This window comes from Cucurbita pepo, chromosome 9 (assembly GCF_057944985.1).
Source record: "Cucurbita pepo subsp. pepo isolate OVF chromosome 9, ASM5794498v1, whole genome shotgun sequence".
Taxonomy (NCBI): domain Eukaryota; kingdom Viridiplantae; phylum Streptophyta; class Magnoliopsida; order Cucurbitales; family Cucurbitaceae; genus Cucurbita; species Cucurbita pepo.
The window spans coordinates 13,066,705-13,079,907 of NC_141806.1; the positions used below are offsets into that span (position 1 = coordinate 13,066,705).

The 13,203-nt window shown below is 40.3% G+C and overlaps 2 protein-coding genes and 1 pseudogene across 3 annotated transcripts; all 3 read left to right on the top strand.

Annotated features, from left to right (window-relative positions):
- The first annotated feature begins 293 nt into the window (after positions 1–293).
- LOC111802541 (caffeoylshikimate esterase-like) lies at positions 294–3,074 on the top strand. The gene is made up of 8 exons (XM_023686948.2): positions 294–418; positions 502–537; positions 1,414–1,540; positions 1,621–1,767; positions 1,859–1,989; positions 2,127–2,264; positions 2,506–2,604; positions 2,691–3,074. Exons 1-8 carry the CDS (start codon positions 416–418, stop codon positions 2,961–2,963), a joined length of 954 nt encoding a protein of 317 aa, XP_023542716.2. The 5' UTR covers positions 294–415; the 3' UTR covers positions 2,964–3,074.
- Positions 3,075–4,956: 1,882 nt separating this feature from the next.
- On the top strand, positions 4,957–5,713 carry LOC111802157 (dirigent protein 24 pseudogene; annotated as a pseudogene).
- A 2,554-nt stretch (positions 5,714–8,267) lies between these two features.
- On the top strand, positions 8,268–12,905 carry LOC111802454 (uncharacterized). Of its 2 annotated transcripts, XM_023686830.2 has the most exons (5): positions 8,268–8,780; positions 9,570–10,031; positions 10,109–10,264; positions 11,611–12,099; positions 12,259–12,905. In XM_023686830.2, exons 1-5 carry the CDS (start codon positions 8,438–8,440, stop codon positions 12,759–12,761), a joined length of 1,953 nt encoding a protein of 650 aa, XP_023542598.2. In that variant the 5' UTR covers positions 8,268–8,437; the 3' UTR covers positions 12,762–12,905. The 2 variants fall into 2 exon arrangements, with proteins under 2 accessions (XP_023542598.2, XP_023542597.2); XM_023686829.2 differs by having other exon boundaries at positions 8,271–8,780; positions 11,611–12,905.
- The last annotated feature ends 298 nt before the right edge of the window (positions 12,906–13,203 follow it).

Sequence of the window (13,203 nt, forward strand, 5' to 3'; positions counted from 1 at the left end):
TTCAAAAGTGAAGCTCGAAAGGGAAGCCCAAAAGACAATATCTGTTAGTAGTGAACTTGAACTGTTACACCCGCTCTCTAAGGTATCGCGACCGGTCAATACCAAAAGAAATGCAGTCCCTTAAGGTATACGTAAACAGAGCAATCTTTCATGGTGAGATATTTGTCACTTTGGTTATGTTAAGGCTAATGAATCCAAACCCATTTGAAGCTGACAAGGAAAAGTTGTCACGGACAAGTTGACATGTGGACGAACTCGCCTGCTCTTTTTGAATGTTTGATGCATTAAATGCTTTCACATTCAACACTTCTTCTTGTTCTTCAATGGCTGCCTTTAAAAATATCTAATCTTCTGCGCTTTTCAGCTCAAAAGTTTTCAATCATCTTCTTCCTCTTCTTCTGACAGATTCTTCTCCATGGTTGTCCCTTCTCTGTCTCTGTCTCTTGTTCTGTGCTGTGTCTTTCTCTCTCTTTGTCTGACATGTTCTTGAATGTCTTGTAGGCTGCTCAAACACTTGATGGTATTGCTTATGAAGAGGTTAGCCCTTATGTTTGTTGTTGTTTTTCGTGTTAAGATTATAGGATGTTTATTGGTTTACGGGTTTTGTGAAAGCCATATCGGTTGGAGAGTGGAACGAAGCATTACTTATAAGGGTGTGGAGACCTCTCCCTAGTGGAAACGTTTTAAAGCAGGAGGCTGATAATATCGGTTGGAGAGGGGAACGAAGCATTCTTTATAAGGGTGTCATTTTAAAACCGTGAGGCTGATGATATCAGTTGGAGAGGGGAATAAAACATTTCTTATAAGGGTGTAGAAATTTCTTCCTAACAGACACGTTTTAAAACTGTGAGGCTGATGGCGTCGGTTGAAAAGGGGAACGAAACATTCCTTATAAGGGTGTGAAATCGTGAGGTTGACGACTATACGTAACGGGCCAAAACGGATAACCTGTGAGGCTCACGGCTCGGTTGGAAAAGGGAACGAAACGTTCGTAATAACAGTGTGGAGAGCTCCCCGTAGCAGACGTCTTTTAAAACTGTGAGGCTGACGACATCGGTTGGAGAGGGGAACAAAGCATTTCTTATTAAGATGTAGAAACCTCTCCCTAACATATGCATTTTAAAATCGTGAAGCTTACGGGTATACGTAACGGGCCAAAGCTGACAATCCATGAGGCTGGTAGTGTCGGATGGGGAGGGAAACGAAACATTCTTTATAAGGGTGTGGAAACCTCTCCCTAATAGACATATTTTAAAACCGTAAGACTAACGGTGATACCTAAAGGGCCAAAACAGACGATATCTACCAACGGTGGACTTGGAATACGTAACCGGCCAAAACAGACAATATCTATTAGCTGTTTGTGTTTGGGTTGTGGTAGTTTTCAGGTTAAATTTTGGCTTGGATTTGCAGGAATATATATTGAACACACGAGGGTTGAAGCTTTTCACGTGCAAATGGATTCCAAAGAATCAGGAACCAAAGGGTTTGATCTTCATCTGTCATGGCTACGCAATGGAATGCAGCATCACCATGAACAGTAACAACTCATAAACTTATCTCCTTCCACAAAACACCCAAAAACTGAGACTAAATTATAAACTTCAATTTGAATCATAGGCACCGCAGTTCGTCTGGCAAAGGCAGGTTTTGCAGTTCATGGGATCGATTACGAAGGCCATGGAAAGTCAGACGGCTTACAAGGCTACATTACAAGCTTTGATCATGTAGTGGATGATTGCTCCAATCACTTCACAGCCATTTCTGGTCTCTTCTTCATCCAAAAACTTCCATCTTTATGATTTTAATCCAAAATTATCATATGGGTTTCATTAAAAACATGTTTTTGAATGCTCAGAAATGAAAGAGAACAAGATGAAAATGAGATATCTATTAGGGGAGTCCATGGGAGGTGCAGTGGCTCTGTTTTTGCACAGAAAGAAACCAGATTATTGGGATGGTGCTGTCTTGGTTGCACCTATGTGTAAGGTATGAACATTCCATATCTCATTCAAAATTAGCTGAATTTATGTTTAGAACTTTGAATGATTCTTAAATTTAAAGGTAACAAATTCCCCTGTTTTTGAAAATTCCCCTGTTTTTGGAAACTCCCCTGTTTTTGGCAGATCGCAGAGGATGTAAAGCCAAGCCCAATAGTTGTAAGTATATTGACAAAGCTTTGCAATTTGATACCCACATGGAAGATAATCCCAACCCAAGATATCATTGATGTTGCCTTCAAAGCTCCTGAGATCCGACATCAGGTAATATTTCTTAATCTCCTCTGTTTTTTTAGCACATAAGTGTTATGTGATGTCCCACGTCGGTTGGGGAGGAGAACCAAACACCCTTTAGAAAGGTGTGGAAACCTCTCCCTAGCAGACCCGTTTTAGAGCCTTGAGGGAAAACCCGAAAGGGGAAGTCCAAATAAAACAATATCTACTAGCGGTGGGTCTGGGTCCGTTACATGTTCATTAGAACTCAAGCATGTTAATCCACCAACAGATAAGAACCAATCCTTACTGCTACAAAGGACGGCCTCGCTTGAACACTGGCCATGAACTTCTCAGAATCAGCTTAGATCTCGAGCAACGACTCGAAGAGGTTCGCCATTTTTCATTGTTTTAATTGATCATTTAAGCTTTTGGGTTCAGTGGTGGTTTAACGATTGATATGTTATGAATAAGTAGGTTTCGTTTCCGTTCATGATTCTCCATGGGGAAGCCGATCGAGTGACCGATATATCGGTGAGCGAGCAACTCCACGAGAAGGCGTCGAGCTGGGACAAGAGCTTGAAGAAATATCCAGAGATGTGGCATGGATTGCTGTATGGAGAGACAGTTGAAAACATTGATATTGTGTTTGCAGACATAATTGGTTGGTTGGATGAAAGATGTGCTTTGGGAAATTCAAGGATTGAACAACAGCTCAAGACTGAATGTGATGATCTTCAAACCAAATGATTTATAAATGTTTTATGTTGTGTATATGTTGTTTCATATTGAGGCAAAGTTCTTGTTTCTATATATTACTTATAAAACTAAAATGACGAACATTTGCGTGCGATACAACAACGTCTCGTCTCATCTCATTGTCATATTGACTCTCAACAACATGATTCATACATCGTAATATTGTCTCCATGTCTCGGGGCACATCGACCATCTTGGCTTGTTCAGACACATCTGTCGAAAACTGACCCATGTGTTGTCATGCCATTAGAACATCACGAACATCTATCTATCCAGGTTTTCCTGAGCGTTGGACTCTCCTGTGTCCATGCTAAACCATTTATGACATAGGTTTTAGATAGGATTACATAATCGAACTTCCAACACATGAGCTGGAGTGCAATATCGATACATCCTTGTCTTCGGTAGTGTCCTTGAAAGATCCATTTCAAAGGAAGTTGCCTGAACCACTCGTCTCAAATCAAAAACGCTTTTAATCTAATTTTTATTAAAAAAATTTAGAACATCTATTAGATAGGGTTATCTAGGCTTGGACGTTTCAAGTAGTTGTTAAGGATGACGATATGCAACTTGAAAATGGCTATTTCGTTATAATTCAATGAAAACGAAGGTCAAGTTGATGCAACTTTAATTAATATTTAATTTTATATTTAATATATATTTTTTTTTTCATGTATAATAATTTAGTAGGTTACCTTTTGTTTTCCAATTTAATATTTTTTTTAATGGACTTACGTTGAAAAGTCAACATAACGGTTACTTGACTTTGAATTGAGACATTATATGAATTATTAAAATTTCATCGTAAAGCTATGTCCTTTCTGTGACTAACTATAATAGTAATAGTCTAAGTTCACTGCTAATAGATATTATCTATTTTGGTCTGTTACCTATCGCTGTTAGTCTTACGATTTTAAAACATGTTTACTAGAGAAATGTTTTCATACTCTTACAAGGAATGTTTTGTTCCCCTCTACAACCGATGTGGGACCTCACATTAACTAACATGAGACTCTAACAATCTTCAAGAACTTACGGTAAATTTAATATTAATGTTTAGGTAAATGATTTTCAATATTAATTAAGAAAGAAATGAAATAGAACGTGTAACAACCTAAGCCCACCGCTAGCAGATATTGTCCACTTTGGCTCATTACGTATCGCCGTCAACCTCATCGTTATAAAACGTGTGTGTTTCGTTCCCCTCTCCAACCAATGTGGGATCTCATAATCCACCCCCTCGAGGGCCCAACATCCTCGCTGGCACATCGCACGATGTCTGACTCGTGTAACAACCTATGCCCACCGCTGGCAAATATTGTCCACTTTGGCTCGTTACATATCGTCGTCAACCTCACGATTATAAAACATGTCTGCTTTGTTCCCCTCTCCAACCAATGTGAGATCTCACAATCCACCCCCTTGGGGGCCTAACATCCTCGCTGGCACATCGCACGATGTCTGACTCGTGTAACAGCCCAAGCCCACCGCTAGCAAATATTGTCCGTTTTGGCTCGTTACGCCTCACTATCAGCCTCACGATTTTAAAACGTGTCTACTTCGTTCCCCTCTCCAACCAACGTGGGATCTCACAATCCACCTCCTTAAGGGTCCAGCGTCCTCACTAGCACACTACTTGATATTTGGCTCTATACCGGTTGTAACAGTCCAAACCTACCTCTAGCATACAATGTCCATTTTGGCCCATCACATATCGTTGTCAGCCTCACGATTTGAAAACGTGTCTACTAGGAAGAGGTTCACATAACGTTTTTCGAATAACTTTTTGACCGTATACCGATTAATAGTTTTGTTGAAAGGGTTTAGGTAATTCAACTAAATCACATTAGGGAAAAAAAAACATCAAAAAAAACATCAAAAAAACAACCAACTCCATCTTATCCTCTTCATTTACATCCTAAACTTCATATATATATATATATAACCATTCTCTCTCATATCATTTCCCCTAAACCCTAAATTAATGGCCAAACTTCCACTCTCTCTCTTCCTCTTTCTCACAGCTCTATCCTCTGCTGACTCAGCAACAACCCTCCACCTGTCGGCCCCACAACCTCCTACTCCTACACTATCTTTCTTCATGCATGATATTATGGGTGGATCACACCCATCAGCAAGAACGGTCACCGGAGCAACACCCAAGTCCAAGGCGGCGGAGCCCTCCTCCGGCCTCCCATTCTCCAAGCCCAAAAACAACAATTTCCCAATCCCGGGCGGTGTCCCGCTGATAACCACCGACAAGAAGCCGGAGTTTGTCGTGTTCGGGTCGCTCACGGCCATCGACGACGAGGTGACTGACGGTGAGGAGCTGGGATCGGCTGTTGTTGGTAGAGCTCAAGGCTTCTACTTTGTTAGCAGCTTGGATGGTTCTAGCCATACCGTTGCATTCACGGTGATCTTACGTAGACATAACGACGACGACGACGACCAGGACACAATAAGCTTCTTTGGGGTCCACAGGAGAGGGTCGCCGGAGTCCCCAATTGCGGTGGTTGGTGGGACCGGAAAGTATGAGAAGGCTGGTGGGTTTGCGGTGATTGAGAACCTCCGCCGTCGGGAGAGTCAACATTTGACCGACGGAGTGGATACAATTGTCCACGTCAGCGTTTACCTCTCTAATTAACTAAGTCCACAACATTAGATTGAAAGTCAACTAATCTTAAACAATTTGTCAACATGTTTTAATTTTGTATTATTATTATTATTATTATTATGTTACTATACATAACATATAGTTTACCATAAATTATATTATACTAAATTTATTAAAGTTTTTTTTATTTTTATTTTAATGGGATTTTCATTTTTAAATTTTAAATTTGTATGAACACATTAAAAATAGGGCCAATTAAGTTTGCCTATGTTAAGCCAAAATACAAAAATGGGCCAAAAAACCTAAAAGCGTGCGTCGGATATAGTTGGGTTGAGTTGAATAAGGTTCAGTCTAGATGGGTCGAGCACATGTGCGTGTGGACATGGTGGACCTATGGCTTAATGAAGCTTTCCGCTTCTTGGTTCATCTTTTTACTAAACTCATTGAGTAGAAGGACAAGAAATCTCGAGGTCAATGCTCATATAAAAAGATTATAAATTTGTCGTTCAAAGTGGCTCAAATCATATTCTATAGGTTAAGACGCAACTGTTGTTTTGTAAGACAACTTTTTTCCCAGCAAAATACAAATTTACTACGGAAAACATTAAGAGTTTGTGAAACACGCAAAACTTTATCAGCCCTTGACATATGAACAACAAAATTTGTCCTTAACGAGATGGTAATTTCATACAAGTGCTGCATGACTGTCGTTAGCTCGTGTCGTGAGATATTTGGTCAAGTCCTATACCGAGCAAAACCCTAATTTTATGTTGCTTAAAATTGATCTAGTTGAAAAGTGATAGTCTTAGGAAAGAAGCAAGAAATGCATCGATGAATCACACGATTTGGTTGCAAAGAACGAGAGATGGAACGTTATATAGAAAAGAGTTTTTGGCGTTGATTTATAAATGTAAAGGAGATAATAATGGAACGGTAATTGTTTTGAACATGGAGCAAATTGTTAAAGATCGAGAGACGAGATAACAATAAGGTAGTGTCGGTCGAACATTAAACGCTTAACCTATTTTTAATCTATGGTTTTATTTAATTTTAAACTCCAAAATATTATTTCTAATTTTATATACATTTTAGAATTTAGATAGAATTTTAAATATTTATTAAAATAGTTTTAAAAAAGGACAATATTTATCACACACGGTGGAGCCGGAAAATGCCACCAAAGTCAAAAGTGGATGCTGACGTGTACTAAGCAACAAAAAAAAGTAAAAAAGCAAAAAAAAAAAAAAAAAACAAATATATAATTTTTATTGCTTTAAAAAAGAAATCACAAATTATTAATCCACGTTTTAAAAATTAATAAAACCATAACTTAATTATAATTTGCAATTTTTGCTGGTAATACATAAATTTATCATTTTTAAATGAGTGGGATCTGACGTGGAAAGCCGAGTTCCAGCTGGACTGCAATCATTTAGAAGTCCTTGACACTTAGCTAATCACTTTTCGCCACGTGTCACTTCAAACGAGGGTGAGGTCTACCTTACTTTAGCCCATCCCAATGCACCACACCACGTGAGACACATTCTATCGTCAATTAATTCAATTATTTATTTCTAGAATAATAATTAGTGTCTTATCTATTAATTTTTTTAATCAATCTTTAATAAATTAATATTATTTTTATAAATTAACACAAAATTTTTCAAATTTTTCAACCGATTGTTTTCTGTAAAATTTTTAAAATTTAATAAAAATATTAATTTAATTATTATAATTAAAATTTAGGTCAATAATTAGCGGGAAAAGAATGAGATGACCTTCTCTTTTTCTTCGTGAAGTGTAACCACATCTTTAAAAGTTTGAATGTGAAATCTTTAAAGACGATGAAAATGAGATGATTTTTTTTCATCGATAAATTGTATCCATATTCTTCAAATAAAAATCCATCTATATTAAATTATGTATTGTGTGTAAATTTACGTTTAAATTTGTAAACGTGGACCAAGTTGATCGCTTTTTAAAAATATAAGAACTCAAATGAGCATTTTTGTAACAGTCCAAGCCCACTAGTAGTAAATGTGGTATGTTTTGGCCTATTACGTATAAAATGGGTCAAGTAGGGATAGGTTTTCACGCTCTTGTAAGGAATATTTTGTTTCCTCTCTAATCGATGTGAAATCTCACAATCCACCTCATTGGGGACCTAGTATTCTCGCTGGCACACCGCTCGGTGCCTGGCTGCTCTAATGCCATTTGTAACAGTCCAAGCCCACTGTAGCAGATATTGTCCGCTTTGACCCGTTAGGTATATTCGTCAACCTCACAATTTTAAAACGCGTATATTAAGGAGGAGCTTCCACCCTTTATAATGAATATTCGTTCCCATTAACGTATAGAATTTACTTTTTATTCTCACCATTTGAGGTCAAATTCAAGCATCTGTATCAAGAAATTAATCCCACAATCCCCATAGACACTAAAAGTTTAGAGACGCTATTAAACATGAATGCATTTATCTTAACTCCAGTCGTGCATGCTCTAAAAGTTTAGAAACACTATTAAACATGAATGTGCCATAACTTTAGTTTCGTAGGGTCTAAAAATTTAGAGACGTTATTAAACATGAATGCATATACCCTAACTTCAGTCTCGTAGGGTCTAAAAGTTTAGAGACACTACTAACACAACACTCGAGATTTTCTATCGTGGTAGCTGTATGGTGGGTCAGAATTGAAAAGAGAAACATAAGGTGTTGGATCAATGGATCATTATGGATGAAATGCAATGCACACACCGCTTTCAGCTCTTTTTATAACACATTAAAAGCTTGAACTTCAGCCATTAACTTACCTTAGTTTCGCCATTTTCTCCTTCCTTTGAGCTCAGGAGAATGAACAGCACAAAAGAAGTGGAAATTGTGGGCTCAATTCCACAAGAGGAGGATCAAAAAGACCCAGAAACTGGTTCCAATTCGATTGATTCTCGACCCAAACTTATCCCACAAGAACAAGAACGAGAACAAGAACGTGAACGTGAACTTGAACATGGTTCTTCGTTGAGTGAGAAAGTCGAGGTGGTTGTCGAACGCAACCTCATTCTTGCGGCGTCTATCGGTGACAACTTTCAATTGGAAGTCACTGCCGATCAGATCAATAGCCACTGCGCCACGGCCGACACCCAAACCGTCGACATTGAAGAACCCCTTGATGAAGAAACTAAACAGTTGAGGACAAGTAAGTGATTTTAGCTCAGTTCTTTTTTTTTTTTTTTTGAAATTGATTATGACTAATTAAAAATATCTTTCCAAGTAATTTTAAATTCATGAAAAGGCAAAATAAATTGAAAAAAATATTTAATAAATATTGTGAGATCTCGAGGGCCAATCTCAGTCTGGCCGGAGGAAAATCCCATAGGAAAGAAATTAAGCATTCTTTATAGGAGTTTGGAAACCTCTTTCTATCACATAGTTTTAAGGAAGTTGAGGAGGGAAAGCCCAGAAAGGACAATATCTGCTAGATGGGCTTAGGTTGTTAGTATCAGATCCAAACACCGGACTATGTATCAACGAGGAGACTGAGTCCCGAAAGGGAATGGATTGGGGCCTACATCAATTGGAGAAGAGAACGAGTGTCAGCGATGAGGCTGAGCCCTGAATGGGAGTGGACATGAGGTGGTGTGCCAGCAATGACATTGAGCCTCGAAGGGAGGTGGATTGGAGGTTCCACATTGATGGGAGAAGGAAATGAGTGCCAGCAAAGATGCTGGGCTCCAAAGGGGTGGATTGCGAGAGCCCATAAAAGGGTGGATTGTGAAATCCGACATCCCTTAGCGAGGAGAGAAGGGAACGTGTGCCAACAAGGACGTTGTTGAGCCTCGAACGAAACGACTTACCTACAAATAATACCCTTAAACTCAAATTATCAAAATGGTTGTAAAGATTAAAACTTTGAATGATGAAAATTTGAGTTTAAGATCAAAAATGGAATTTTGTTGTTTCATATTCATTTGGGTCATTGAATCAGCTGCCAAAAAAATCAGCCTATATCACGCTGCACTCAAGGGAGATTGGGAGAAGGCTCAATCCATTCTAGGCGCGGACCCTTCATGGGCTGTAAGCAACTACATAACGCGAGACAACGAGACAGCTCTTCACATTGCTGCTGGGGCCAAGCACGTCGATTTCGTAGAGCAATTGATCAACATAATGACCCCAGACGACATGACTATGGTAAACACTCATGGAAACACTGCCCTTTGCTTTGCTGCAACCTCAGGTGTTGTAAGAATCGCTGAACTTATGGTGCAAAAGAACAAAGATCTTCCCCTTATTCGTGGATTTGGCAATGCCACTCCCCTGTTCATGGCTATATCGTATCAACGCAAGCAAATGGCTTCTTATCTGTTCTCTGTTACTGATCGAAAGCAGCTGAGCTCTCAAGACCAGATTGAGCTTCTTATTGCTACCATTCATAGTGATTTTTATGGTAAATTAACTGAACTTGTGTCTTATGTGTTCTAGCTTGTTCTTACTTTGTGTTTGGATTATGTTCTCTGTTTGTAGATATAAGTTTGGAGATTCTGGAAAGGAACCCTAAGTTAGCGATTATGAGAGACACTAAGAATAATAATGAGACGGCGTTGCATGTCTTGGCAAGGAAACCATCTGCCATTAGTAGCAGATCAGAGATGAGTGTTTGGAAGAAGCGTATCAACTCATGTTAGTTTTCATTTTATTGCTATTGTTTCTCGCTCAAGCTCACCGCTAGCCGATATTGTTCTCTTTGGACTTTTCTTTTTGGACTCTCTTTCAAGGCTTTCAAAACGCATTGGGTAAGGGAGTTTTCCACACCCTTACAAAGAATGTTTCGTTCTCCTCCCCAACCGATGTTGGATGTCACAATCCCCAACCACTTGTACTCGTTCCTCTCTTCAATTGATGTGGGATCTCACAATCCACCCACCTTTGGGGCCCAGCGTCCTTGCTAGCACTCATTCCTCTCTCCAATCAAAAGGGGTGGACACCGGGCGGTGTACCAGTGAGGACGCAAAGGAGGTATACACTAGGCCGTGTACCAACGAGGACGTTAGCCTCGAAGGGGGTAGATACTAGGCGCCAGCGAGGACACTGGCCCCAAAGGGGGTAACACTTGGCGGTGTGCCAAAGAGGACGCTGGGCCCCGAATAGGGTAGACATTGGGCGGTGTGCCAGAGAGAACGCTGGTCTCCGAAGGGGGTAGACACTGGACGATGTGCTAGCGAGGACGCTAGGCCGCGAAAGGGGTAGCACCGTGCAGTGTGCCAGCAAGGACACTGAGCCGCCAAGGGGGTAGATATCGGGCGGTGTGCCAGTGAGGACGCTGGGCCCCAAAAGGGGTAGACATTGAATGGTGTGTCAAAGAGGACATTGGGCCCCGAAGGGGGTAACACTAGGCAGTGTGTCAGAGAGAAAGCTGGGCCCTGAAGGGGGTAGACACTGGCGGTGTGCTAGAGAGAACGCTAGGCCCCGAAGGAGGTAGATACTGGGAGGTGTGCCAGTGAGGACGCTAAGCCGAAAAGGGGGTAGACACCAGGCGGTGTGCCAGCGAGGACATTGAGCCCCAAAGAGGGTAGATATCGAGCAGTGTGCCAAAGAAAACGCTGGGCCCCAAAGGGGGTAGACACTAGGCGATGTGCTAGCAAGGACGCTAGGTCCCAAACGGAGGTGGATTATGAGATCCCACATCGATTGGAGAGAGAAATGAGTGCTAGCGAAGACGTTGGGCCCGAAGGTGGGTGGATTGAAAGATCTCACATCAATTGGAGAGAGGAACGAGTGCCAGTGAGGATGCTAGGCTTCATAGGTGGGTGGATTGTGAGATCCCACGTCGATTGGAGAGCAGAACGAAACATTCTTTATAAGGGTGTGCAAACCTCTCCTAGCACACGCGTTTTAAAAACTGAATGGAAGACCAAAAGGGAAAGTCCAAACAGAACAATATCGGCTAGTGGTGGACTTGAACCGTTACAATTTGATTGCGTCTAAGAACATATTGGTTGAATCTTGCTTTCATATTTTGACTAAAGGGACAAGAGGAATCTACGAGAAAGAAGTGATGAAGACACTAGCTCATCAACTAGTTAGATCACTATGGGGACATGTCCTGCGAGAATTACCCGAAAAAAAGATGTTAAAGTTCATCAAACATCCCACAATACTCTTACACGATGCAGCAAGAGCAGGCAACGTCGAGTTTCTAATCCTCCTCATTCGATCATACCCAAACATCGCATGGGAAGATGATGAAAATGGCCAGAATGTCTTTCACGTAGCCGTGGAAAATCGCCTCGAGAATGTGTTCAGCCTAATCCACGAGATAAGTGGCCTCAAAGACTTCTCAGCAAAGTACAGAACAACAGGTCAAGAAAAGTACAACATGCTTCATTTAGCTGCAAAACTCGCCGCTCCAAACCATCTCAACAGAGTCTCAGGAGCAGCCCTTCAAATGCAACGTGAGTTACTTTGGTTCAAAGAAGTAGAAAAGATCGTGTTACCATCCCAACGTGAAGCCAAATGTGAGTTTGAGTCTCTTAAGTTAATACCAAGTGAGTTATTCACTAAAGAACATAAAGATCTTCGTAAAGAAGGTGAAGAATGGATGAAGAACACAGCAAATTCTTGTATGCTTGTCTCAACTTTGATAGCTACTGTTGTTTTTGCTGCTGCTTTCACAGTTCCTGGTGGCAATGATGATAAAGGCACCCCTGTTTTTCAACGTGAGTTTTGGTTCACTATATTTGTGATATCAGATGCATTTGCGTTGGTATCATCTTCAACTTCTATTCTTATGTTCTTATCGATTTTGACATCACGTTATGCGGAAGATGATTTCTTGCACTCATTGCCGTCTAAGCTGCTGTTTGGAATAGCGTCGCTGTTCATATCAATTGTGTGCATGGTTATAGCGTTTAGTGCGACATTCTTTATGCTCTATGATGGGACCAATGTGTGGATACCAACCACTGTGACAGCAATAGCTATTGTGCCAATTAGCTGCTTCTTTGCGCTTCAATTTGGACTGTGGATGGATACGTTTTACAACACTTACTTGTCTAGACTTCTGTTCAAACCCCATCAACGTAAGTTGTTCTCATCCTCTGCTTCTCTTGCTGTTGAGTTGTTTCGTGAGCTTAAGAAAAGGAGAAGTGAGAGGAAATACTATCGGTGGGAACATTAGTACTAGGATGTTTCTGTGTTCGTTTCTTTGTTTGAAGTATGAATGGTACGTGTTCTATGGTGTTTGTATGTGTTGTTGGTTGTGATTGTTTACTTGTTTGTTTGTTATGTTGTAACTATGTTATGTTATGGAATATATTGTTGAGATGTTGTGTTGTTGATAACTGTGCTATGTCATGAAAGTGTGGTATCCTGTTGTATATTATGGAATGATGCAAAATGATTATGTTATGTATGAAATGAACCAAGATTTATCTCGTATCATGGATATATGTCATGATTTTAAACTATGAGGACTTCAAGCTTGTGTATGTTCATGTGCATTGGGATACTTTACTGTTATGATTAGTACGGGCGTGTACAGGATGATGTTATGATACGGTATTATGTATACCATGATACTATGCGCGCTCCCTTCTCTCCGTGGTACACCGACAACATGA